Below are 25730 nucleotides of genomic sequence, written 5' to 3' on the forward strand. Positions count from 1 at the left end.
AGGAGACGGGTGGGGTACAGGAGGTGAGGGTGCAGGAGACGGGTGGGGTACAGGTGAGGGTGCAGGAGACGGGTGGGGTACAGGAGGTGAGAGCGGAGGAGACGGGTGGGGTACAGGAGGTGAGGGTGGAGGAGACGGGTGGGGTACAGGAGGTGAGGGTGGAGGAGACGGGTGGGGTACAGGAGGTGAGGGTGCAGGAGACGGGTGGGGTACAGGTGAGGGTGCAGGAGACGGGTGGGGTACAGGAGGTGAGAGCGGAGGAGACGGGTGGGGTACAGGAGGTGAGGGTGCAGGAGACGGGTGGGGTACAGGAGGTGAGAGAAGAGAGGACAAGTGGGGGACAAGAGGTGAGGAAGGACGGGGCAAGTGAGGTCCAGCAGGTGAGGGAGAGTACTGGAGGACAGGTGGAGGCAGGTGGGGAGGTGGCCATGGAAGCAGATGAGGAGCAGCTCAAGGCCCCTCAGCTGAAGAGGAAACAGAGAGGAGACAGAGGAAGCTCACAGGCCAAGAAAGTGGCAACTACAGAAAGTGGAGGAGCAGCCGAGTGTGAGTCCAGGCCGGAAGAGGACCTTGAGTCCGGTTGGGAGGACTCTGAGTCCAGTCAGGAGGAGAACTCTGCTGTAAACAGTGAGCCCTCTACACACGGTGCTGGCAGCTCTAGGGGCTCTGGAGGCTACAGCGTGGAGGAGATCAAGGAGTTTCTGAGGAGGAGTAAGAACGTGAGAGGAGTCAGAGTGGAGGACTACCTCTCTGACAAGGAGCAGCTCTCCAGCTCTGCCAGATCTCACATGAGGAGCAAGGACAGAGGAGGTCTCACGAAGCAGGAAGGATACAGACTCAAGAAAATAGTTCACAAAGTGAACAAAGAACTGGACAAAGTGGGCGCTAACTGAGAGTCAGATCTCAGCCTACAGACAATTAAAGACACGTTCATGTTTGTTGGACCTTATTTGGTTAACCGTTTTAAATGATACCGTATCGTGTTGTTCAGAAAATAATTCGGTTTGTTTTGAGTAACAGTAGAACTCTGTAAATGGAACTTAACACAAACAAATAAAGATATATTAAACCAACCTCTGTCTCTCTCGCTGTCTCTCTCTCTCTGTCTCTCTCTCTCTCTCTCTCTCTCTCTGTCTCTCTCTCTCTGTCTCTCTCTCTCTCTCTGTCTCTCTCTCTCTCTCTCTGTCTCTCTCTCCGTCTCTCTCTCTCTGTCTCTCTATCTCTCTCTCTGTCTCTCTCTCTCTCTCTCTGTCTCTGTCTCTCTCTCCGTCTCTCTCTCTCTGTCTCTCTCTCTCTCTCGCTCTCTCTCTGTCTCTCTCTCTCTGTCTCTCTCTCTCTCTCTCTCTCTCTGTCTCTCTCTCTCTCTCCGTCTCTGTCTCTCTCTCTCTGTCTCTCTCTCTCTGTCTCTCTCTCTCCGTCTCTCTGTCTGTCTGTCTTTTACAGCCTTCAAAATAAAAGCGTGTCAGTTTGTTTGTAGTTTACAGGTCAAAGGTCAAACTTCCACCTCCACTCCTGACCAACACTTCCTGTTTGAACACACACACGCGCGCGCAGAGCTCCCCTCCCCCCGGTTCCTCCTGCAGGACAAAGCGGCCACGCTGCTGGTAACGGACACACACACACACACCGAGAGACCGGGAAAGTGTGTGTTCACTGTGTACAGGTACACAGATACACAGGTAGACAGTGAGCAGACACACACACGCGCGCAAACACGCGCACACACACTCTCCGTTGTATAGAAACATAAACCCGGTTTTCAGTCTGAACTGAAAAGAAAAAAGTGTGTTTCCCGTTTCTGAACTTCTCCAGCGTTTCTCACACACAGACACGCGCGCACGCGCACACACACACACACACACCTGATCACCGATCGATCCTCTCCCATAACTCTCGATTCTCCACATCTGTAATAACGGAACAGACCGAAAGTGTCTCTCAGAGACGGTCCGCTCTCTGCTCATCGATCACCATCGATCATTAAAGTCTGTGTGCACGCGCCCGCTGCTCGGTTCCTTCCTTTCTTTCCTTTCCTCTCACCTTCAGGTTGATCTCCTTCATCCTGTCCTGTCTCCTGCTCTCCAGCAGCCGGGACATCGAACCCTGCCGATCGATCACCTGATCTATAATCTGTAATTTATAACAATAAAAATAATCCGAGGAGTGTTGGGTTCCTGGTCCGGAGTAGCCCGCAGTCTGAGCTGGGGGGGCGTGGCGTCTCTATGACTGACTCTGCGCTCTCTACTTCTGACCAACCAGAACTCAGCCCGCGGCCGCTGCGGTCAGCCAATCGCCTCTTCGCACCCACTCCAAGCCCCGCCCACGAGCATCCGTTAGGTTGCGCTTGTTTTCTCACCGGGGCGGTGAAGTGGCCGGTGTGGGTGGAGTCGGTCTCTATGACGACGCGTCAACGTGTCACGTGATCCGCAGCAGCCAATCAGAGAGCTGGGTGAGGTCACATGGTTGATGAACATTGGGCTCGATTAACCCCGCCCCTCCCTCACAGCAGAGTGTACAACGCGGTACTGTGTGACGTGGAACCACCGAGCACCGATCCCGCCCCTCTCGGACGGTGTTGGTGTGAAAACCAGACGAACCTCTCAGTTCATAACGGAAACACAAAGAAACTGTGAAGGTGATCAATAAGTAGAAGTACTGCAGTGTAAGTACTACTACAGCAGCAGCAGTACTACTACAGCAGTATATAAGTGCTACTACTGCAGTATATAAGTGCTACTACAGCAGTATGAGTACTACTACTCTAGTATGAGTACTACTACTGCATATAAGTACTACTACTACTGCATATAAGTAATACTACTGCAGTGTAGACGTACTACTATTCTAGTATGAGTACTACTACCGCAGTACTAGTACTACTACTGCAGTATGTAAGTACTACTGATATACTGCAGTATATAAGTACAAACACTAATACACCGTTTATAGTACAACTGTGTATTAGTATTTGTACTTTAAACTGTGTATTGGTACTTGTACTTTAAACTGTGTATTAGTACTTGTACTATAAACTGTGTATTAGTATTTGTACTATAAACTGTGTATTAGTACTTGTACTATAAACTGTGTATTAGTATTTGTACTCTAAACTGTATTAGTATTTGTACTCTAAACTGTGTATTAGTATTTGTACTCTAAACTGTGTATTAGTACTTGTACTCTAAACTGTGTATTAGTATTTGTACTCTAAACTGTGTATTAGTACTTGTACTCTAAACTGTGTATTAGTATTTGTACTTTAAACTGTGTATTAGTACTTGTACTCTAAACTGTGTATTAGTATTTGTACTCTAAACTGTGTATTAGTACTTGTACTCTAAACTGTGTATTAGTATTTGTACTCTAAACTGTGTATTAGTATTTGTACTCTAAACTGTGTATTAGTATTTGTACTTTAAACTGTGTATTAGTACTTGTACTCTAAACTGTGTATTAGTATTTGTACTCTAAACTGTGTATTAGTACTTGTACTCTAAACTGTGTATTAGTATTTGTACTCTAAACTGTGTATTAGTATTTGTACTTTAAACTGTGTATTAGTATTTGTACTCTAAACTGTGTATTAGTACTTGTACTCTAAACTGTGTATTAGTACTTGTACTCTAAACTGTGTATTAGTATTGTACTCTAAACTGTGTATTAGTATTTGTACTTTAAACTGTGTATTAATATTTGTACTCTAAACTGTGTATTAATATTTGTACTCTAAACTGTATTAGTATTTGTACTCTAAACTGTGTATTAGTATTTGTACTTTAAATGTGTATTAGTATTTGTACTCTAAACTGTGTATTAGTATTTGTACTTTAAATGTGTATTAGTATTTGTACTCTAAACTGTGTATTAGTATTTGTACTTTAAACTGTGTATTAGTATTTGTACTTTAAACTGTGTAGTAGTATTTGTACTCTAAACTGTGTATTAGTATTTGTACTTTAAACTGTGTATTAGTATTTGTACTTTAAACTGTGTAGTAGTATTTGTACTCTAAACTGTGTATTAGTGTTTGTACTTTAAACTGTGTATTAGTATTTGTACTCTAAACTGTGTATTAGTATTTGTACTTTAAACTGTGTATTAGTATTTGTACTTTAAACTGTGTAGTAGTATTTGTACTCTAAACTGTGTATTAGTATTTGTACTCTAAACTGTGTATTAGTACTTGTACTCTAAACTGTGTATTAGTATTTGTACTCTAAACTGTGTATTAGTATTTGTACTCTAAACTGTGTATTAGTATTTGTACTTTAAACTGTGTATTAGTATTTGTACTCTAAACTGTGTATTAGTACTTGTACTCTAAACTGTGTATTAGTATTTGTACTCTAAACTGTGTATTAGTATTTGTACTTTAAACTGTGTATTAATATTTGTACTCTAAACTGTGTATTAATATTTGTACTCTAAACTGTATTAGTATTTGTACTCTAAACTGTGTATTAGTATTTGTACTTTAAATGTGTATTAGTATTTGTACTCTAAACTGTGTATTAGTATTTGTACTTTAAATGTGTATTAGTATTTGTACTCTAAACTGTGTATTAGTATTTGTACTTTAAACTGTGTATTAGTATTTGTACTTTAAACTGTGTAGTAGTATTTGTACTCTAAACTGTGTATTAGTATTTGTACTTTAAACTGTGTATTAGTATTTGTACTTTAAACTGTGTAGTAGTATTTGTACTCTAAACTGTGTATTAGTGTTTGTACTTTAAACTGTGTATTAGTATTTGTACTCTAAACTGTGTATTAGTATTTGTACTTTAAACTGTGTATTAGTATTTGTACTTTAAACTGTGTAGTAGTATTTGTACTCTAAACTGTGTATTAGTATTTGTACTCTAAACTGTGTATTAGTACTTGTACTCTAAACTGTGTATTAGTATTTGTACTCTAAACTGTGTATTAGTATTTGTACTTTAAACTGTGTATTAGTATTTGTACTTTAAACTGTGTAGTAGTATTTGTACTCTAAACTGTGTAGTAGTATTTGTACTCTAAACTGTGTATTAGTAGTTGTACTTTAAACTGTGTAGTAGTATTTGTACTCTAAACTGTACTCTAGATGTAAAATGTTCTGTTCTGTGTATTATTTGTACTCTAAACTGAGTATTAGTATTTGTTTCTTCTCCTTTAAGATAACTTTCCCTTTAACTCACCTGGTGACCACACCTGAGATCTACTTCCGGAAGTGTTTCACAACAAAAAGAACGAAAACAGAAGAACAAAAACAACAGAAGAAGAAGAAAAGAAGAAGAAGAAGAAAAGAAGAAGAAGAAAAGACAAAGAAGGAGAAAAGAAGAAGTAAAAAGAAGAGGAGGGAAAAGAAGAAGAGGAGGAGGATCAGATCGACGCGGTGAGTTTAGTTCTGTTTATTTTCTGTTAGCTTGTTAGCATGTTAGCTCTTTAGCATGTTAGCTCTTTAGCATGTTAGTACGGAGCTGTTGCCTCTTTGTGGATATTGATGGATTCTCTCTGATCAGTGACGCACAGTCAGTGCTGATCGATCATTTTGATCTCCAACGTGTTTTGATTTGGCTGAAGTTTAATCTGATCAACATCTCAACATCACCACCGCCATGTTGGAGTCAGACCGACGTCACTGTGGGCGGGGCTAACGTCACCTGCAGGCTCACCTTCAGCAGCTGTTCTGTTTAGATATTTATAATATATAAAATATATTATAGATTATAAAAAGTATTATATCGATTCATATTTAAAACATTATTGTTATGAAGGTGAGTCATGTGATCAGAGCTGCAGGTGAAACTATCAATATTATAAATACAGAATCTGATCAGAAATCACAGATCAATAAACTGATAACCTGTCTACTGCTCTCTGACAGACAGACAGACATGTCTCTGCTGACTGAAGACGCCCAGGGTCCAACAGGAAGTACCAAGATGGAGGACGAGGCGGTGAGGTCGGCCATGATGGAGCCGAGCACGCTGCAGTGGCCCGGAGACAGACAGACAGGTGGACAGAGAGTTAGAGGAGACAGGTTGAGTGTGAGGTCAGGCGTGTCTCTTCGAGAGGCAGCGAGTTGGACGGAAAGCGAGAGAGGACTGATGGCAGAGAGGGAGGGGGCGGGACCAAAGACTCACCTGGAGGCGGAGCCTGTAGAGAACCACCTGCCGGAGAAAGCCGCTCAGGTGTTCAGCCCCGCGGTCACCGTCCTCTACTCCCCGTCCTCGCCCAGGGACAGCGAGGCATTCTGGGAAATGGAGTCGGAGAAGAGTCCCTTCCTGGGTCCCCAGGGAGTCCCGCAGGACTACAACCAAGATGGTTACCAGTACGAGTGGCCCGAGGACACGCCCCCTAACGCATGTAAATATGCCGCTTCTCTGTCTGTTTGTCTCTGTGGTCGGCAGCGTTGTAAACCTGTCTGTCTCTCTCTCAGGTGGGCGGGGCTGTCCCAGCCGTGATGTCCTGAAGGTGGGCGTGTCCCTGATGACATCACTGCTGTTCTTCCCCCTCCTGGTGTGGGGGGGTTTTGTCTTCCTCCCGTTCGACGCACCCCTGCTGGACGGCCCCGCCCTCAGACTTGTGTACACGCTGCGGTGCTCCGTGTTCGCCGCCGCGCCCGTCATCCTCGGTAAGTACGACACCAACGAAGAAAAGACTGCGACCGTTTCCATGGTAACCGTGTTTCCCCCCCCCTCTCTCAGGTTGGCTGGTCCTCGGCGTTAGTCGTCTCCGGGCCGGAGCATTCCGCCCTCTGTTAGATGACGATGAGAAGGAGGCGGAGCTTCACGAGGTCGCCGTCCATCGGCGCTTTGTCTCTGACTCCGCCTCCTTGTTCCTGATCTACTTCCTGCAGCTGGTCGTCATGGCGATGTACCTCAGCCAGGAACAACTGAAGCTCGTCCCTCTGATGACGGTCGTGTTCGCCCTCGGGAGGTATTGAAACACAACTTCATAAGTCAGTTTACCTCTGATGAGAGGTATTCAAACACAACTTTATTCGTCTGTTTACCTCTGATGAGAGGTATTCAAACACAACTTTATTCGTCTGTTTACCTCTGATGAGAGGTATTCAAACACAACTTTATTCGTCTGTTTACCTCTGATGAGAGGTATTCAAACACAACTTTATTAGTCTGTTTACCTCTGATGAGAGGTATTCAAACACAACTTTATTAGTCTGTTTACCTCTGATGAGAGGTATTCAAACACAACTTTATTAGTCTGTTTACCTCTGATGAGAGGTATTCAAACACAACTTTATTCGTCTGTTTCCAGCTGATGAGAGGTATTCACTTTAAATTAAAGGTGCGTTTGTTTTGTGTCTCCAGGCTGGTTTACTGGGTGGCTGCAGCGTTCAGCAGCAGTATCCGGGGCTTCGGGTTCGGACTCTCCTTCCTGCCGAGTGTCGCCATGATGGCGGCTAACTTCTACTTCATCTTCACCGTTGAGGCGTCGGGCTCCGTCTTCAGCCGCCCGTCTCCTCCCGAGGAGGTGCTGACTCCCACCGTTGGCAAACAGAGGTTCTGGGGATGAGCGCTGATCACTAAACAATAAACTTCCTCAGAATGAAATATTTCTCATCAACTTTATTTTTAAAAACTTAAAAACAGAAAAAACTAAATAAATAAAAACGTTTGTTTGTTGATAAACTTTTATTCTTATGAAATGTTTAAAGACGCATGACCCCAGCTGGTCATTGTATAGCCCCGCCCACTCGTTTCTGTTTTGTCTTTATGAAGCAGTTTGTCAAAACTTCCTGTTTGTTCACGACTTCCTGTTTATGTTCATGACTTCCTGTTTATGTTGGTCCTTTTTTCAACATTTTGTAAAATCTGTTCATTGATCATTAAATATTTAATGCTCAATACAAAAAACGTGTTTGTTTCTTAAAATCTCTCATTTCACAATAAAAGCATGTAATTTAGCTGATGGATTTAAATTATTTTTAGTTCATTAGTCTGTTAAATCTTTAAAATAAGCCTTTAGTGTTGATCAGTGATCATCAGTCTGCTCTTTAGTCACGTGACACCAAACAACAATGTGACACCTGCACACCGGAAGTACCTACAAGTCTGACATCAAAATAAGAGCATCAAGACTACTGAGCTAGTTTTAACCAGATGTTATGACGTTACTTCAGGTGTGTGAGAATCTTAAACTCAAACAAATACGAAGTTGTGAACTTTAAGTGAACTTTTAAGAGTTGTATATTTTCACTGAGTTCGTCTGTAAAGAGGAACTTCAGACAGGAAGTAGTGGCTGCAGACGGGGCTTTTATTGTGAAGGCTCAGGTGTGTTCGGAGGTGTCAGCAGGTGGACTCTTGTGTCTGGAGGATGTCTCGTGTTAGCGGAAGTGTTCACAGACCGACGGAGCTCCTGAACATGAAGGAATAACCTGGTTTCTCCTGGTTCACGTTAAACTGTTGTTCTCCGGATGGAGTCCGTGAGCAGGAAGTCATGTCTGCTGAGACTCCGCGAGACCTGTCCGTTCAGGAGGCTGCGCAGACAGACACACGGTCAGTTTATTAGTGTGTCTAACGACACTTTATTAATGTGTCAAAGTATTTAAAGACACTTTAACTTCAGACTTTAGGAACCCGTTCAGGTTTTCATCTGATCCAGAACCGACAAACTGGATCTGATTGAAACTCTGCAGAGAAACAAAGTTTTATTCAAGTTTCATAACGTGTTAGTTTCAAAGCTTTGAGTCTGCAGATTAATAATAATAATATTTACATCTGTTTAACGTGTTTATTTTTATTCTGGTTTGTTGTCAGTATTTTATTTGATGTATAAACTTGATCAGCATTATAAGCATTCTTATAAGCTTTAGCTACTTTAGTTACATCAACTAATAAATTATGATTTAATATTATGAATCAAAATAAGTTCAGAATCGTCAGAATCAGAATCGTTTATTGCCAATGTATGTAACATACAAGGAATTTGTCATGGCAGGTGGTGCATAACATAAGACAACAACATTAAACAATAAACAACAATCAACAGTGCAAGAAATAGAAACATACTAAAATTTACAATAGAATTTAAAAGAATATAAAATAAAGTGCACAGCAAACTGATAACAGGACTGTAAACAAGTGCAATGTAAAAGTGACAAGTGTGTTTCAATATGAAGGGATGTGCGGGAGTGACCGGTGGGAAGGAGTTAGTCCTGTGGATGAGTCCGTGGTCCCGGTCCGTTAATGAGCCCACTGCCGACGGGAAGAAGCTGTTCATGTGGCGTGAGGTCCTGGTCCTGATGGACCTTAGTTAGCCGGATCATTTTCAGGATAAGATGACATAAGTCAGGCTTTTCGGTTCCACGAAGCAAGTTTGGCAAAATCACCATGGCAACACATCCATAAGCTTGAACCTGCTCCAGCGCAGGCTAACTGAAGGTAGCTGGATAAGCTGCCACTCCCCCGGAAAACATGGCCGCTCCCGTCACATACGGTAGTCTGATGCGCTTGCGCATATACTGGGGGTTATACGGGAGTTGATGAAATGCATGTAAAGTGAGACACACGTGATCCTTAAAGCAGCGGAGCAAACTAAGAAGCCTCTGTTGCATTAATGTGCAGCTCCTTCCTCAGAGATCCACTGATGAAGGAGGATATTAGTTAGATGAGCGTTTTATAGGGAGAGACTTCTTCCACATCGCCAAGATCCATCATCACATCACGATGACTTCCTATACGAGCGCTGTCCATTCTGCCCACAAGGAATCATTTCTTTCCAGAGCTTCTGGAGCAGACATTGAACACCACACTGCCTGTCCCACAGACTGGATGCAGCCTTGAGCTGTTGTGCGAGTGCTGCGTTGTTGTAGTGTCGGCGATGCGGAGAACATGGGGAAAGCCGCTGCATGCCGCGCTGTTGGTCCAGTTGATTTGGCGCTTAATAAACTTACGGATGTGTTCATCACGTCACCATGGCACATATTGTGCTGACTCAGCATTCTGAGTCATGTGTGTGTGCTTAGTGTGTACTTGCTCTCATGTCCTCTTGATGGCTGGTTGCATACATGAGGTTAAAGCACTCATAATGATATGAGTGTTATTAGTACAGCAGCACATCATTACTGTAGAACATGATGAAGGTGGATCATGATGAGAACACAGAGAATCACACACTATTGATCTTCACTGCTTCAGTTGATTGAATGTCTGATGATGAATAACACACACACACACATTCACACTGCTAGTTCTACATGTGATCTACACACACATGTACACACACACATACAGTACATGATGCATGAGGCATACAGCACATATGTCCTCATGTTAATGAGTGTCATTGGATCCTCGTTGGCTTGTTTTTATTGTTATTCTGAAGAGTTGAGATCATTATTGTCGCTGTAGATCTCATTGGATGATGCATCATGAAGTCTACTGCCAGCAGCACATAAAGACATGTCATGTGATTGGTTGGGCTGATGAGGCATTAAAATGAGCCGCTTCATTCCCAACACTGACGCATTGAACGTGTCTGATGTGTTGCCGTGCTTCTTGTCTGGTCCTCTCAGCGGTGCCGCTGTTATATTTTGCTGTGATTTCGGTCTTGACTTCCTCACATGCGTTCATGATCATCTCCTGCTCGTCAGCGGAGAACAAAGAGGCTCTTTCTGTGACTTTATTTCACATTGGACTGTTAGAACATCATGGTTTGGGTGATCCACGCTTCCCCCTTTAGAAGTAGGACGGGCACGCGCAGTCATCCTGATCCTGATCGTCTGGGTCGGATTAACGAGACTGTTTGAGAGGATCCGCCTCGGAGAACCCGAGACAGCCTGACTTCAATCATCTCGTTAATGTCGGCTGCTAACAGGACATTTGATCGACTTTGTGAACCACGTACGAGGAACGGGACCAGCAGGGACGGCAGATTGCAGCCAATCACCTCTCAGCAGAGCGAATGATGCGCTGTCCTCGTGAATGCCGCATTGTTTAGTTTTGCAATATCGTGTCAAACCTTCTCATTTACAGTCTTTGGTCAAAACATACCGGGTTCGACGTTGGAGAGTCTTCTGAGGAAATTAGTCCACTCGAGTTCGAAACGTCGCTTGTTGTTTATGTGTTGAAACAGGAAGGGAGCAAATCCCCCTTCCTTTGAAATAATAAAGTTGGTAAAAAACACAAACGTCTTTGGAGCCTCTTTTGTGGAAATATGATTGTGTTACGTAGAAGAACTCTGTCGCACAGTAAAACAAATTAAAACAAATTAAAAAAAGTTATATTCGGGATTCAAACTCATATCATTGAGTAGAAAAACAACCGGCGGGCAGAGGCAGTGCCACTACCACGACAGGCACGCCGGTGCTGTTGGAGGCAAACAAGAAAATGTAAAACACAGTCAGCAGTCGCTCCTAAGAACAGGAACCAGATCAGCTGGTGACCGCAGAGGGAACCAGATCAACTGGTGACCGCAGAGGGAACCAGATCAGCTGGTGACCGCAGAGGGAACCAGATCAACTGGTGACCGCAGAGGGAACCAGATCAGCTGGTGACCGCAGAGGGAACCAGATCAGCTGGTGACCGCAGAGGGAACCAGATCAACTGGTGACCGCAGAGGGAACCAGATCAGCTGGTGACCGCAGAGGGAACCAGATCAGCTGGTGACCGCAGAGGGAACCAGATCAACTGGTGACCGCAGAGGGAACCAGATCAGCTGGTGACCGCAGAGGGAACCAGATCAGCTGGTGACCGCAGAGGGAACCAGATCAGCTGGTGACCGCAGAGGGAACCAGATCAGCTGGTGACCGCAGAGGGAACCAGATCAGCTGGTGACCGCAGAGGGAACCAGATCAGCTGGTGACCGCAGAGGGAACCAGATCAGCTGGTGACCGCAGAGGGAACCAGATCAGCTGGTGACCGCAGAGGGAACCAGATCAGCTGGTGACCGCAGAGGGAACCAGATCAACTGGTGACCGCAGAGGGAACCAGATCAGCTGGTGACCGCAGAGGGAACCAGATCAGCTGGTGACCGCAGAGGGAACCAGATCAGCTGGTGACCGCAGAGGGAACCAGATCAGCTGGTGACCGCAGAGGGAACCAGATCAACTGGTGACCGCAGAGGGAACCAGATCAGCTGGTGACCGCAGAGGGAACCAGATCATCTGGTGACCGCAGAGGGAACCAGATCATCTGGTGACCGCAGAGGGAACCAGATCATCTGGTGACCGCAGAGGGAACCAGATCATCTGGTGACCGCAGAGGGAACCAGATCAACTGGTGACCGCAGAGGGAACCAGATCAGCTGGTGACCGCAGAGGGAACCAGATCAGCTGGTGACCGCAGAGGGAACCAGATCAGCTGGTGACCGCAGAGGGAACCAGATCAACTGGTGACCGCAGAGGGAACCAGATCAACTGGTGACCGCAGAGGGAACCAGATCAGCTGGTGACCGCAGAGGGAACCAGATCAGCTGGTGACCGCAGAGGGAACCAGATCAGCTGGTGACCGCAGAGGGCAATGTGGCATTGACGAGGACCGCTACGTGTTCTCTTCTCGTTTTCAACAGCTGCCGTAACTGCCGTAACAACAGACGCATTCGGCTGAAGGTCGCCAGTTAACAGGGTTCCTAGTTAAACCGTAACACCGGCAGCAGTGTGCGAAATCCACGTGAGCAGAGACGCACTAGCGCGCCGGCCCGTTTCCCTCTCCTCCGGCGCTTCACTGCATGAGTTAAGGTGAGCGCACCTTTAACGAGAACGTCCAGTAGTTCCACTGAAGTTAATAAAAAAGTCGGACGTAAGTGGCTGGAGTTGTTCCCCTGATGTTTACGAGCTCATCTCTGGTGAAAGAGCTCCGGGTATCACAGCAGAAAACAGTATTTACAACAAAAACACAAAACAATGAGCACCAACACACGGCAGCCGTCTGCGGCTCCATCTTAGAGACTAACTGACCTCCAGACTGAGATCTATCCATCAACACGACTATTAGTACATCGATCAATACGACGGCTCATACTCGTATACTAAAGTACTTTAAGCTAATGTACTACACACTGAGTATGTACTATAGTGTTAAAGCTGCATTCTCTCTAGTGTCCACCAGGGGGCGACTCCTCTGGTTGTATAGAAGTCTATAGAAAATGACTCTACTTCTCTCTTGATTTATTACCTCAGTAAACATTGTAAACATGAGTTTATGTCTCAATCTCTAGTTTCAAGTCTTCTTCAATACAGCATGATGTTCATTTAGTACATTATGGTCCATTTAGAGTCACACAGACCATAAAGCAGGGTATGCTTTAGGGCGGGGCTACACGCTGATTGACAGGTCTCTGCCAGAGACGTATACGGCGTCTCTACGTCACTCCTCCTCAGTCCACATATGGTCACTTCCTGTTCACTGGTTGATAAAAAAACAGACAAAACGCCCAACCCTCAGACTACGGGAACAAAGGCTGTCTAGTTCATAGTGGCGGTAAGCGTCATAGCTCGGCTAATGTTAGCGTCATAGCTCGGCTAATGTTAGCGTCATAGCTCGGCTAATGTTAGCGTCATAGCTCGGCTAATGTTAGCGTCATAGCTCGGCTAATGTTAGCGTCATAGCTCGGCTAATGTTAGCGTCATAGCTCGGCTAATGTTAGCGTCATAGCTCGGCTAATGTTAGCGCCATAGCTCGGCTAATGTTAGCGCCATAGCTCGGCGAATGTTAACGCCATAGCTCGGCTAATGTTAGCACCACCAAAAAAGGGGTCTATCCAATCAGAAGGCAGAGTAGGGGCGGGTTCTCTACCACATACGACCAATCACAACGTGTGACATCATCAATAGGTGCAGCACCCAGACGCAATGCATTGTGGAGCAGTAAAGTATGTGCAGTAAGGTCACAATTGAACAGTGGCGGCTGGTCAATAGAGGGCCATGGGGTATGGCCCCACCATGAGCCACACAAAAAAGGAAATAAAATAAAATTATAATAATCATAAATTATACAAATTGTCAATATTTGTGTTTTTGAACTATGGAATGTATCCAGTAATGTGTGTAAAGTATGATATCTGCACAAAATATATGCTTTTCCTGCTCGTGCTCTCTGTCTGTGTGTAGACACTCTGAGAACGCGCAGCTTGGGGGGCCTGATCGTTTTGGCCCAAAAGAGGCGGGTCTATGAAGCAGTTTAGCCAATTGCTGATTCAAGATATAAATGAGTGAAATACAATTTAGCCAATCAGCGCCCTCAAATAGATTCAGCTTGTGGCCAGAACGATCAGGCCCCCCTCGCTTGCTGGTAAGGAAACATGAGAACACCAGGGTAGGGAGTGAGGGATGAGGAGGTAAGGAAACATGAGAACACCAGGGTAGGGAGTGAGGGATGAGGAGGTAAGGAAACATGAGAACACCAGGGTAGGGAGTGAGGGATGAGGAGGTAAGGAAACATGAGAACACCAGGGTAGGGAGTGAGGGATGAGGAGGTAAGGAAACATGAGAACACCCGGGTAGGGAGTGAGGGATGAGGAGGCAAGGAAACATGTTTATGTCATGGAGGCATCAACATGTAATAGAGATGTTAAATTAACAGTGAAAACTCATCATAGCTTAATTTAACATCTGTATTCATAATTACACTTCATGTTTACTTCTCCTGATCTTTACCTCCTATAACAAGGTCCATAGGACATCTCAATGAATGAACATGTTATATTATGTTATATAAGTGTTATTTACTGATTGTTTTCGTGTTTGATACTTACATTTTTTTTGCATCAAATCATACTGGGATGTTTGCTGAAATTGATAGGATGGCCCTAGAACATGTTCCACCAGCCGCCACTGCAATTGAAACCCTGACCTTTCATCACTTCCTGTTTTCTTCTTTTACAGATGTCTCATCAGCAAAACCCTCTCCCATTGGTTTGTACTGGAACAACAAAGAAGGCCCGCCTACCAGCGACCAGCCAATGAGCACAGTCTACACGGAGCCCCTCCCACCTCCCTCCAGGTGCCACAGTGTCCGTTCTCACCACCAATCAGAGGCAGCTGCAGGTGAGTGTCCAGTATAACCAGGAACACTGTTGCAGCTTGAACCAGACGTTCATTCTACTGCTTTGACCGAAAGGTGTTGTCATGGAGAACCAGCAGAACCCAGAGGACACAGCTGACGACTTTATGGGTGAGACAGATTGTTGACTTTTTATTTCTATCAGGTGTCCATCTTGTAAGACTATGTACCGATAAACAGAGATCTCTTTGTTTCTTCTTCTCTTCTTAGATCTGGACGACGACATCGACCCTGAAACTGGAGAGAGAGCACAGCAATGACCCCCCCCCCCCCCCCCCCCCCCCCGGTGGTTTAAAGTCTTTAGTTTCTCTGAATTGGTTTCATGTCCCGATAGACTATTTGTATGAGCATCGGTTTGATGATTTTTACATCTTTAGTTTTACACGTTTTATTGTATATTCTATTGTTTTAGGTTTTGTGGTACTATTAAGAGTTAGTTATTCTGTGTTTGTCTTTATTGTGTCATCAGATAAACTACAAACTGTGAAACAGACTTTGATGAGAAAAACTGTTTTATTGAAGAAAAGAAAACTCACCTTTTTTACAAAAACATTAAATAATCTGATATTTTCATATTTGCATTTTATTATGTACAGGAAAAGCATATGTGTGAGTCCTTTCACAATAAAAGTCCTGGGAATATCAAACAAAAAAACCTGCGAGCTCTTCTGATTGGTTCGTATCAGTCTTCTTCCTCATTGGCTGCTGTCGGCTGAGTGGGCGGGGCCTCGTCCTCGGAGCTGGTCTGTCGAGCCGCCGTCCGAAACAAACGCATTAAATCCCGAAACCGGCGAGAAACCTGCAGGTGTGAGGAAGAGTTACTGACCCGGTCAGTCAACCAATCACAGAGGACAGAAAGCAACCAATCACCTCGCTCGGAGTCTTGTTGCCGAGCAGAGTAGAGACGGCCTGGAACGTGTTCTGATTGGCTCCTTCCTGCTGACACATCGTCAGAATCACTCGATCAGCTTCTCTGAAAACCGCCGACGACAACAGGGTTAAATTCAGTCTGTTCCTCCTGCTGCTCCTCCTGAAGAGGAGGACAGAGGAGGCCTGAGGAGGAGAGAGGAGGCCTGAGGAGGGACATTAAATAGACCCCCTCAAGAGGAGGTGCAGGTACCTGGTCCAGAGGATGACTTTCTCTCCGCTCGCCGTCAGGGAAATGTTCTTGGCACAGACCGGGAGGTCAGGAGGAGGACTTGGCCGAGGAGGAACAGAGGAGGAGGAGCAGACAGAGGGGGAGATGGAGGAAGTGGTAATGGAGGAGGAGCAAATAGGAGATGTGACAGAGGAGGAGGAAACAGAGGAGGTAGAAGGGAAGATGGAGAAAGAGATCGAAGGAGTGGAAATCATGGAGGAGGTCGTACAGGGGGTCATAGAGGAGGTCATAGAGGGGATCATGGAGGAGGTGTTGGAGGAGGTCATAGAGGGGGTCATAGAGGAGGTGGAGGAGGTCATAGAGGGGATCATGGAGGTGGTGGAGGAGGAGGTCATAGAGGGGATCATGGAGGAGGAGGTCATAGAGGGGGTCATAGAGGAGGTGGTAGAGGAGGAGGTCATAGAGGGGATCATGGAGGAGGAGGTGGAGGAGGTCATAGAGGGGGTCATGGAGGAGGAGGTGGAGGAGGTCATAGAGGGGATCATGGAGGAGGAGGTGGAGGAGGGGGTCATAGAGGAGGTGGTGGAGGTCATAGAGGGGATCATGGAGGAGGTGGTGGAGGAGGTCATAGAGGGGATCATGGAGGAGGTGGTAGAGGTGGTAGAGGGGATCATGGAGGAGGTGGTGGAGGTCATAGAGGAGGTGGTAGAGGAGGTCATAGAGGGGGTCATAGAGGAGGTGGTAGAGGGGATCATGGAGGAGGTGGTAGAGGTGGAGGTCATAGAGGGGGTCATAGAGGAGGTGGTAGAGGAGGTCATAGAGGGGATCATGGAGGAGGTGGAGGTCATAGAGGGGGTCATAGAGGAGGAGGTAGTGGAGGAAGTCATAGTGGGGGTCATAGAGGGGGTGGTGGTCATAGAGGAGGTGGTGGAGGTCATAGAGGGGGTCATAGAGGAGGTGGTGGAGGTCATAGAGGGGGTCATGGAGGAGGTCATGGAGGGGGTGGTGGAGGAGGTCATAGAGGAGGAGGTAGTGGAGGAGGTCATAAAGGAGGAGGTGGAGGAGGAGGTCATAGATGGGATCATGGAGGAGGAGGTCATAGAGGGGATCATGGAGGAGGTGGTGGAGGAGGTCATAGAGGGGATCATGGAGGAGGTGGTGGAGGAGGAGGTCATAGAGGGGATCATGGAGGAGGAGGTGGAGGAGGAGGTCATAGATGGGATCATGGAGGAGGAGGTCATGGAGGAGGAGGTGGAGGAGGTCATAGAGGGGGTCATGGAGAAGGTCATAGAGGGGATCATGGAGGAGGTGGTGGAGGAGGTCATAGAGGGGCTCATGGAGGTGGTGGAGGAGGTCATAGAGGGGATCATGGAGGAGGTGGTGGAGGAGGTCATAGAGGGGATCATGGAGGAGGTGGTGGAGGAGGTCATAGAGGGGATCATGGAGGAGGTGGTGGAGGAGGTCATAGAGGGGGTCATGGAGGAGGAGGTGGTGGAGGTCATAGAGGGGATCATGGAGGTGGTGGAGGTCATAGAGGGGCTCATGGAGGAGGTGGTGGAGGAGGTCATAGAGGGGATCATGGAGGTGGTGGAGGAGGAGGTCATAGAGGAGGTCATAGAGGGGATCATGGAGGTGGTGGAGGAGGTCATAGAGGGGCTCATGGAGGTCATAGAGGGGATCATGGAGGAGGTGGTGGAGGAGGTCATAGAGGGGATCATGGAGGAGGTGGTGGAGGAGGTCATAGAGGGGATCATGGAGGAGGTGGTGGAGGAGGTCATAGAGGGGGTCATGGAGGAGGAGGTGGAGGTCATAGAGGGGATCATGGAGGAGGAGGTGGTGGAGGAGGTCATAGAGAGGATCATGGAGGAGGAGGTGGTGGAGGAGGTCATAGAGGGGATCATGGAGGAGGAGGAGGTGGTGGAGGAGGTCATAGAGGGGATCATGGAGGAGGAGGTGGTAGAGGAGGAGGTCATAGAGGGGATCATGGAGGAGGTAGAGGAGGAGGTCATAGAGGGGATCATGGAGGAGGAGGTGGTAGAGGAGGAGGTCATAGAGGGGATCATGGAGGAGGAGGTGGTAGAGGAGGAGGTCATAGAGGGGATCATGGACGAGGTAGAGGAGGAGGTCATAGAGGGGATCATGGAGGAGGTGGTAGAGGTGGAGGTCATAGAGGGGATCATGGAGGAGGAGGTGGTGGTGGAGGTCATAGAGGGGATCATGGAGGAGGAGGTCGAGGCGGAGGTCATGGAGGAGGTGGTAGAGGAGGAGGGGTTAGAGGAGGTAACAGAGGGAGGAGTCTGGAGAATGGAGAAGGCGCTGCCATCCCCCATCACCTCCTCTCTCCTGCTCCTCTTCACCGTCGGACTCTTCTTCTTGCCGATGGTCTTCTTCTCCTCTTCATTGTCATCCAACTCTTCCTCATCCAGCTCCTCCTCGTCGATGAGAGGGAACAAGCCTTCCCATGATGCACCACTTCGTTCTGTCGACAGAATTAACATATTTAGTTGTGCGTAACGCACACGCACGCACACATTCACCTGTCTGTGGACTGTCGTCGTCCCCCTTCAGATCCAGGTCTTTGTTACCTGGTTCGTCGTGGGCGGAGCTTATCTGAGAGTACAGAGGGTCCAGACTCTTCATGGCTCTGGATACGCCCCCTGAGACCTGGATGGGATATTGAACAGGTAAACAGGTCAGACAGGTCAGGTGAGGCTCTATACCTGTCTCACATTCACACCTGTTGAAACGTGGAGGACAGACCTTGTTGCCGTGGCAGCGAGAGCATTCTTTCCTCCTGTGTCCGCGGATCTTAGCGTCACGGCAAAGGCAAGGCCAGTCTTTATCCGACCAATCACAGTCCTGGAACACACGTAACAGTCTTTATTGAAGAAGTCCATGAGTGAAAGCCCACTAAAGGTACCCCTCCATGTGTGTTACCTTGTAGTCCCTGTGGGGGGTCATCTTCCTCCTCCGGCGCCGGCTCGTCATTGGTTGGATCTTAAGCCCCTCCTCTTCCTCTTCGAGCTCTGGGAGCGTCACTTCCTCGAAGCCGCTGCCGGCCCCGCCCCCTGACACGAGGCCGACGCCCTCTCCACCGTCTGACCCGCCCCCTCCTTCATCCGGCCAATGGGCTTCTTCGAACTGCCCCGGGCCAGCAGGAGGTGGGCGGAGCTCGTCAAAAAATACCCAGAATTCAGCTTGTAGATGGGTGTGGCCTTTTAGCAGCGTGGCCATTTGAACCTTTAGCTAAAGTACAATGATCAATATCATCAATAATCAGTTATCGGTTTAACTGGTGCTGTATAGTTATTAATGATGGTTTAACTGGTGCTGTATAGTTATTAATGATGGTTTAACTGGTGCTGTGTAGTTATTGACGATGGTTTAACTGGTGCTGTATAGTTATTGATAATGGTTTAACTGGTGCTGTATAGTTATTAATGATGGTTTAACTGGTGCTGTACAGTTATTAATGATGGGTTAACTGGTGCTGTGTAGTTATTGATAATGGTTTAACTGGTGCTGTATAGTTATTGATGATGGTTTAACTGGTGCTGTGGAGTTATTGATAATGGTTTAACTGGTGCTGTATAGTTATTAATGATGGTTTAACTGGTGATGTGTAGTTATTAACGATGGTTTAACTGGTGCTGTATAGTTATTAACGATGGTTTAACTGGTGCTGTATAGTTATTGATAATGGTTTAACTGGTGCTGTATAGTTATTGATAATGGTTTAACTGGTGCTGTATAGTTATTAATGATGGTTTAACTGGTGCTGTATAGTTATTGATGATGGTTTAATTGGTGCTGTAGTTATTAATGATGGTTTAACTGGTGCTGTGTAGTTATTGATAATGGTTTAACTGGTGCTGTATAGTTATTGATGATGGTTTAACTGGTGCTGTGTAGTTATTGATAATGGTTTAACTGGTGCTGTATAGTTATTAATGATGGTTTAACTGGTGCTGTATAGTTATTGATGATGGTTTAACTGGTGCTGTATAGTTATTGATGATGGTTTAACTGGTGCTGTATAGTTATTGATAATGGTTTAACTGGTGCTGTATAGTTATTGATGATGGTTTAACTGGTGCTGTATAGTTATTGATGATGGTTTAACTGGTGCTGTATAGTTATTGATGATGGTTTAACTGGTGCTGTATAGTTATTAACGATGGTTTAACTGGTGCTGTATAGTTATTGATAATGGTTTAACTGGTGCTGTATAGTTATTGATGATGGTTTAACTGGTGCTGTATAGTTATTGATGATGGTTTAACTGGTGCTGTATAGTTATTAATGATGGTTTAACTGGTGCTGTATAGTTATTGATGATGGTTTAACTGGTGCTGTATAGTTATTAATGATGGTTTAACTGGTGCTGTATAGTTATTAATGATGGTTTAACTGGTGCTGTATAGTTATTGATGATGGTTTAACTGGTGCTGTATAGTTATTAATGATGGTTTAACTGGTGCTGTATAGTTATTAATGATGGTTTAACTGGTGCTGTATAGTTATTGATAATGGTTTAACTGGTGCTGTATAGTTATTGATGATGGTTTAACTGGTGCTGTATAGTTATTGATAATGGTTTAACTGGTGCTGTATAGTTATTGATGATGGTTTAACTGGTGCTGTATAGTTATTAATGATGGTTTAACTGGTGCTGTATAGTTATTAATGATGGTTTAACTGGTGCTGTATAGTTATTGATGATGGTTTAACTGGTGCTGTATAGTTATTAATGATGGTTTAACTGGTGCTGTATAGTTATTAATGATGGTTTAACTGGTGCTGTATAGTTATTGATAATGGTTTAACTGGTGCTGTATAGTTATTGATGATGGTTTAACTGGTGCTGTATAGTTATTGATAATGGTTTAACTGGTGCTGTATAGTTATTGATGATGGTTTAACTGGTGCTGTATAGTTATTAATGATGGTTTAACTGGTGCTGTATAGTTATTGATGATGGTTTAACTGGTGCTGTATAGTTATTGATGATGGTTTAACTGGTGCTGTATAGTTATTGATGATGGTTTAACTGGTGCTGTATAGTTATTGATGATGGTTTAACTGGTGCTGTATAGTTATTGATGATGGTTTAACTGGTGCTGTATAGTTATTAACGATGGTTTAACTGGTGCTGTATAGTTATTGATAATGGTTTAACTGGTGCTGTATAGTTATTGATGATGGTTTAACTGGTGCTGTATAGTTATTGATGATGGTTTAACTGGTGCTGTATAGTTATTAATGATGGTTTAACTGGTGCTGTATAGTTATTGATGATGGTTTAACTGGTGCTGTATAGTTATTGACGATGGTTTAACTGGTGCTGTATAGTTATTAATGATGGTTTAACTGGTGCTGTATAGTTATTGATGATGGTTTAACTGGTGCTGTATAGTTATTGACGATGGTTTAACTGGTGCTGTATAGTTATTAATGATGGTTTAACTGGTGCTGTATAGTTATTGATGATGGTTTAACTGGTGCTGTATAGTTATTAATGATGGTTTAACTGGTGCTGTATAGTTATTGATGATGGTTTAACTGGTGCTGTATAGTTATTAATGATGGTTTAACTGGTGCTGTATAGTTATTGATGATGGTTTAACTGGTGCTGTATAGTTATTGACGATGGTTTAACTGGTGCTGTATAGTTATTGATGATGGTTTAACTGGTGCTGTATAGTTATTGATGATGGTTTAACTGGTGCTGTATAGTTATTAATGATGGTTTAACTGGTGCTGTATAGTTATTAATGATGGTTTAACTGGTGCTGTATAGTTATTAATGATGGTTTAACTGGTGCTGTATAGTTATTGATGATGGTTTAACTGGTGCTGTATAGTTATTAATGATGGTTTAACTGGTGCTGTATAGTTATTGATAATGGTTTAACTGGTGCTGTATAGTTATTGATAATGGTTTAACTGGTGCTGTATAGTTATTGATGATGGTTTAACTGGTGCTGTATAGTTATTGATAATGGTTTAACTGGTGCTGTATAGTTATTGATGATGGTTTAACTGGTGCTGTATAGTTATTAATGATGGTTTAACTGGTGCTGTATAGTTATTGATGATGGTTTAACTGGTGCTGTATAGTTATTGATGATGGTTTAACTGGTGCTGTATAGTTATTAATGATGGTTTAACTGGTGCTGTATAGTTATTGATAATGGTTTAACTGGTGCTGTATAGTTATTAATGATGGTTTAACTGGTGCTGTATAGTTATTGATGATGGTTTAACTGGTGCTGTATAGTTATCGATGATGGTTTAACTGGTGCTGTATAGTTATTGATGATGGTTTAACTGGTGCTGTATAGTTATTGATGATGGTTTAACTGGTGCTGTATAGTTATTGATGATGGTTTAACTGGTGCTGTATAGTTATCGATGATGGTTTAACTGGTGCTGTATAGTTATTGACGATGGTTTAACTGGTGCTGTATAGTTATTGATGATGGTTTAACTGGTGCTGTATAGTTATTGATGATGGTTTAACTGGTGCTGTATAGTTATTGATGATGGTTTAACTGGTGCTGTATAGTTATTAATGATGGTTTAACTGGTGCTGTATAGTTATTAATGATGGTTTAACTGGTGCTGTATAGTTATTGATAATGGTTTAACTGGTGCTGTATAGTTATTGATAATGGTTTAACTGGTGCTGTATAGTTATTGATGATGGTTTAACTGGTGCTGTATAGTTATTAATGATGGTTTAACTGGTGCTGTATAGTTATTGATGATGGTTTAACTGGTGCTGTATAGTTATTAATGATGGTTTAACTGGTGCTGTACAGTTATTGATGATGGTTTAACTGGTGCTGTATAGTTATTGATGATGGTTTAACTGGTGCTGTATAGTTATTAATGATGGTTTAACTGGTGCTGTATAGTTATTGATGATGGTTTAACTGGTGCTGTATAGTTATTGATGATGGTTTAACTGGTGCTGTATAGTTATTAATGATGGTTTAACTGGTGCTGTACAGTTATTGATGATGGTTTAACTGGTGCTGTATAGTTATTGATGATGGTTTAACTGGTGCTGTATAGTTATTGATGATGGTTTAACTGGTGCTGTATAGTTATTGATGATGGTTTAACTGGTGCTGTATAGTTATTGACGATGGTTTAACTGGTGATGTGTAGTTATTGATGATGGTTTAACTGGTGCTGTATAGTTATTGATGATGGTTTAACTGGTGCTGTATAGTTATTAACGATGGTTTAACTGGTGCTGTATAGTTATTGATGATGGTTTAACTGGTGCTGTATAGTTATTAACGATGGTTTAACTGGTGCTGTATAGTTATTGATGATGGTTTAACTGGTGCTGTATAGTTATTGATGATGGTTTAACTGGTGCTGTATAGTTATTGATGATGGTTTAACTGGTGCTGTATAGTTATTGATGATGGTTTAACTGGTGCTGTATAGTTATTGATGATGGTTTAACTGGTGCTGTATAGTTAACGATGGTTTAACTGGTGCTGTATAGTTATTAACGATGGTTTAACTGGTGCTGTATAGGTATTAATAATGGTTTAACTGGTGCTGTATAGGTATTAATAATGGTTTAACTGGTGCTGTATAGTTATTAACGATGGTTTAACTGGTGCTGTATAGTTATTAATGATGGTTTAACTGGTGCTGTATAGTTATTAACGATGGTTTAACTGGTGCTGTATAGTTATTAACGATGGTTTAACTGGTGCTGTATAGTTATTGATGATGGTTTAACTGGTGCTGTATAGTTATTAATGATGGTTTAACTGGTGCTGTATAGGTATTAATAATGGTTTAACTGGTGCTGTATAGGTATTAATAATGGTTTAACTGGTGCTGTATAGTTATTGATAATGGTTTAACTGGTGCTGTATAGTTATTAATGATGGTTTAACTGGTGCTGTATAGTTATCAACGATGGTTTAACTGGTGCTGTATAGTTATTAACGATGGTTTAACTGGTGCTGTATAGTTATTGATGATGGTTTAACTGGTGCTGTATAGTTATTAATGATGGTTTAACTGGTGCTGTATAGGTATTAATAATGGTTTAACTGGTGCTGTATAGGTATTAATAATGGTTTAACTGGTGCTGTACTGTGGGCGTACCTCGTCGATGCTGGTTGGACACAGGTCTGGACCTGTCTGCAGAGCTTTGATGATCTTCTGATAATGTGAGGGATTATCTCCAAAACTAATCTCTAACTGTCGCAGGAAGCGACGGCTGCGTTCAAACGCCTGCTGCTCTTCAACCTGCAGTCGGGACAGAGTTACATCAGTGACCGCTCATCAGTAATCAATAACGTATCTATCAATTATACAGAAATACTGAAGTTATGATGTTCACTGCCTTCACAGTCAGGTTTTATTCACAGGAAACATTTCAGCAGGTTGAACCAGTTACTGTGGACATCTTACAAACACTTGCTGTGATACACCCGTGATACACCCGTGATACACCTGTTACAGGTGTATCACGTGTAAGGCTGTATTACACCCGTGATACACCTGTATTACACCCGTATTACACCCGTGATACACCCGTGATACACCCGTATTACACCCGTGATACACCCGTGATACACCCGTGATACACCCGTGATACACCCGTGATACACCTGTATTACACCCGTGATACACCCGTGATACACCCGTGATACACCTGTATTACACCCGTGATACACCCGTATTACACCCGTGATACACCCGTATTACACCCGTATTACACCCGTGATACACCCGTGATACACCCGTGATACACCCGTGATACACCCGTATTACACCAGTGATACACCCGTATTACCTGTGATACACCCGTATTACACCTGTGATACACCTGTGATACACCTGTATTACACTTGTGATACACCTGTATTACACTTGTGATACACCTGTATTACACTTGTGATACACCTGTATTACACTTGTGCTACACCTGTGATACACCTGTATTACACTTGTGATACACCTGTGATACACCTGTATTACACTTGTGATACACCTGTATTACACCTGTGATACACCTGTATTACACCTGTGATACATTTGTGATACACCTGTGATACACCTGTATTACACTTGTGATACACCTGCATTACACCTGTGATACACCTGTATTACACTTGTGATACACCTGTGATACACCTGTGTTACACTTGTGATACATCTGTGTTACACCTGTGATACACCTGTGTTACACCTGTGATACACCTGTATTACACCTGTGATACACCTGTGTTACACCTGTGATACACCTGTGTTACACCTGTGATACACCTGTATTACACCTGTGATACACCTGTGTTACACCTGTGATACACCTGTGTTACACCTGTGATACACCTGTATTACACCTGTGATACACCTGTATTACACTTGTGATACACCTGTATTACACTTGTGATACACCTGTATTACACTTGTGATACACCTGTGATACACCTGTATTACACCTGTGATACACCTGTATTACACCTGTGATACACCTGTATTACACCTGTGATACACCTGTATTACACTTGTGATACACCTGTGATACACCTGTATTACCTGTGATACACCTGTATTACACCTGTGATACACCTGTA

At 44.1% G+C, this 25730-nt stretch overlaps 4 protein-coding genes across 6 annotated transcripts in view; 2 read left to right on the plus strand and 2 right to left on the minus strand.

Moving 5' to 3' along the window:
- The window catches only part of arhgef2b (rho/rac guanine nucleotide exchange factor (GEF) 2b), a 48032-nt gene extending 45850 nt beyond the window's left edge, over positions 1-2182 (minus strand). For both annotated transcript variants that reach the window (XM_079275819.1, XM_079275818.1), the window contains exon 1: positions 2041-2182. In XM_079275819.1, coding sequence (XP_079131945.1) covers positions 2041-2097 — 57 coding nt within the window. In that variant the 5' untranslated portion in view covers positions 2098-2182. The remainder of the gene's footprint in view (positions 1-2040) is intronic.
- Positions 2183-5197: 3015 nt separating this feature from the next.
- tmem79b (transmembrane protein 79b) lies at positions 5198-7828 on the plus strand. 2 transcript variants are annotated; one of them, XM_079275837.1, is made up of 5 exons: positions 5198-5377; positions 5874-6351; positions 6425-6619; positions 6693-6924; positions 7320-7828. In XM_079275837.1, exons 2-5 carry the CDS (start codon positions 5880-5882, stop codon positions 7522-7524), a joined length of 1104 nt encoding a protein of 367 aa, XP_079131963.1. In that variant the 5' UTR covers positions 5198-5377; positions 5874-5879; the 3' UTR covers positions 7525-7828. The 2 variants fall into 2 exon arrangements, with proteins under 2 accessions (XP_079131963.1, XP_079131962.1); XM_079275836.1 differs by having other exon boundaries at positions 5870-6351; positions 7320-7825.
- Positions 7829-8368: 540 nt separating this feature from the next.
- On the plus strand, positions 8369-15271 carry LOC306782474 (uncharacterized protein; the record flags this gene model as incomplete). Its single annotated transcript, XM_079275854.1, has 4 exons — positions 8369-8507; positions 14834-14995; positions 15069-15122; positions 15222-15271. The coding sequence occupies exons 1-4, from the start codon at positions 8426-8428 to the stop codon at positions 15269-15271; spliced, it is 348 nt and encodes a 115-aa protein (XP_079131980.1). The 5' UTR covers positions 8369-8425.
- Positions 15272-15378: 107 nt separating this feature from the next.
- The window catches only part of LOC306782627 (GON-4-like protein), a gene marked incomplete at its 5' end in the record, with an annotated part of 41512 nt that continues 31160 nt past the window's right edge, over positions 15379-25730 (minus strand). The window contains 8 exons of the mRNA XM_079276070.1: positions 15379-15810; positions 15882-15984; positions 16132-17213; positions 18048-18589; positions 18696-18774; positions 18871-18969; positions 19048-19356; positions 24253-24396. Of these exons, the coding sequence (XP_079132196.1) occupies positions 15694-15810; positions 15882-15984; positions 16132-17213; positions 18048-18589; positions 18696-18774; positions 18871-18969; positions 19048-19356; positions 24253-24396 (2475 nt within the window). The 3' untranslated portion in view covers positions 15379-15693. The remainder of the gene's footprint in view (positions 15811-15881; positions 15985-16131; positions 17214-18047; positions 18590-18695; positions 18775-18870; positions 18970-19047; positions 19357-24252; positions 24397-25730) is intronic.

Source organism: Melanostigma gelatinosum (assembly GCF_949748355.1).
Source record: "Melanostigma gelatinosum genome assembly, chromosome: 9".
Classification (NCBI taxonomy): Eukaryota; Metazoa; Chordata; class Actinopteri; order Perciformes; family Zoarcidae; genus Melanostigma; species Melanostigma gelatinosum.

Coding starts and splice junctions, on each gene's coding strand:
- tmem79b (XM_079275837.1), top strand. CDS start 5,880: ATGTCTCTGCTGACTGAAGACGCCCAGGGTCCAACAGGAAGTACCAAG. Junction 6,352..6,424: donor GGACACGCCCCCTAACGCAT/GTAAATATGCCG, acceptor TCTCTCTCTCAG/GTGGGCGGGGCTGTCCCAGC. Junction 6,925..7,319: donor GTCGTGTTCGCCCTCGGGAG/GTATTGAAACAC, acceptor TTGTGTCTCCAG/GCTGGTTTACTGGGTGGCTG.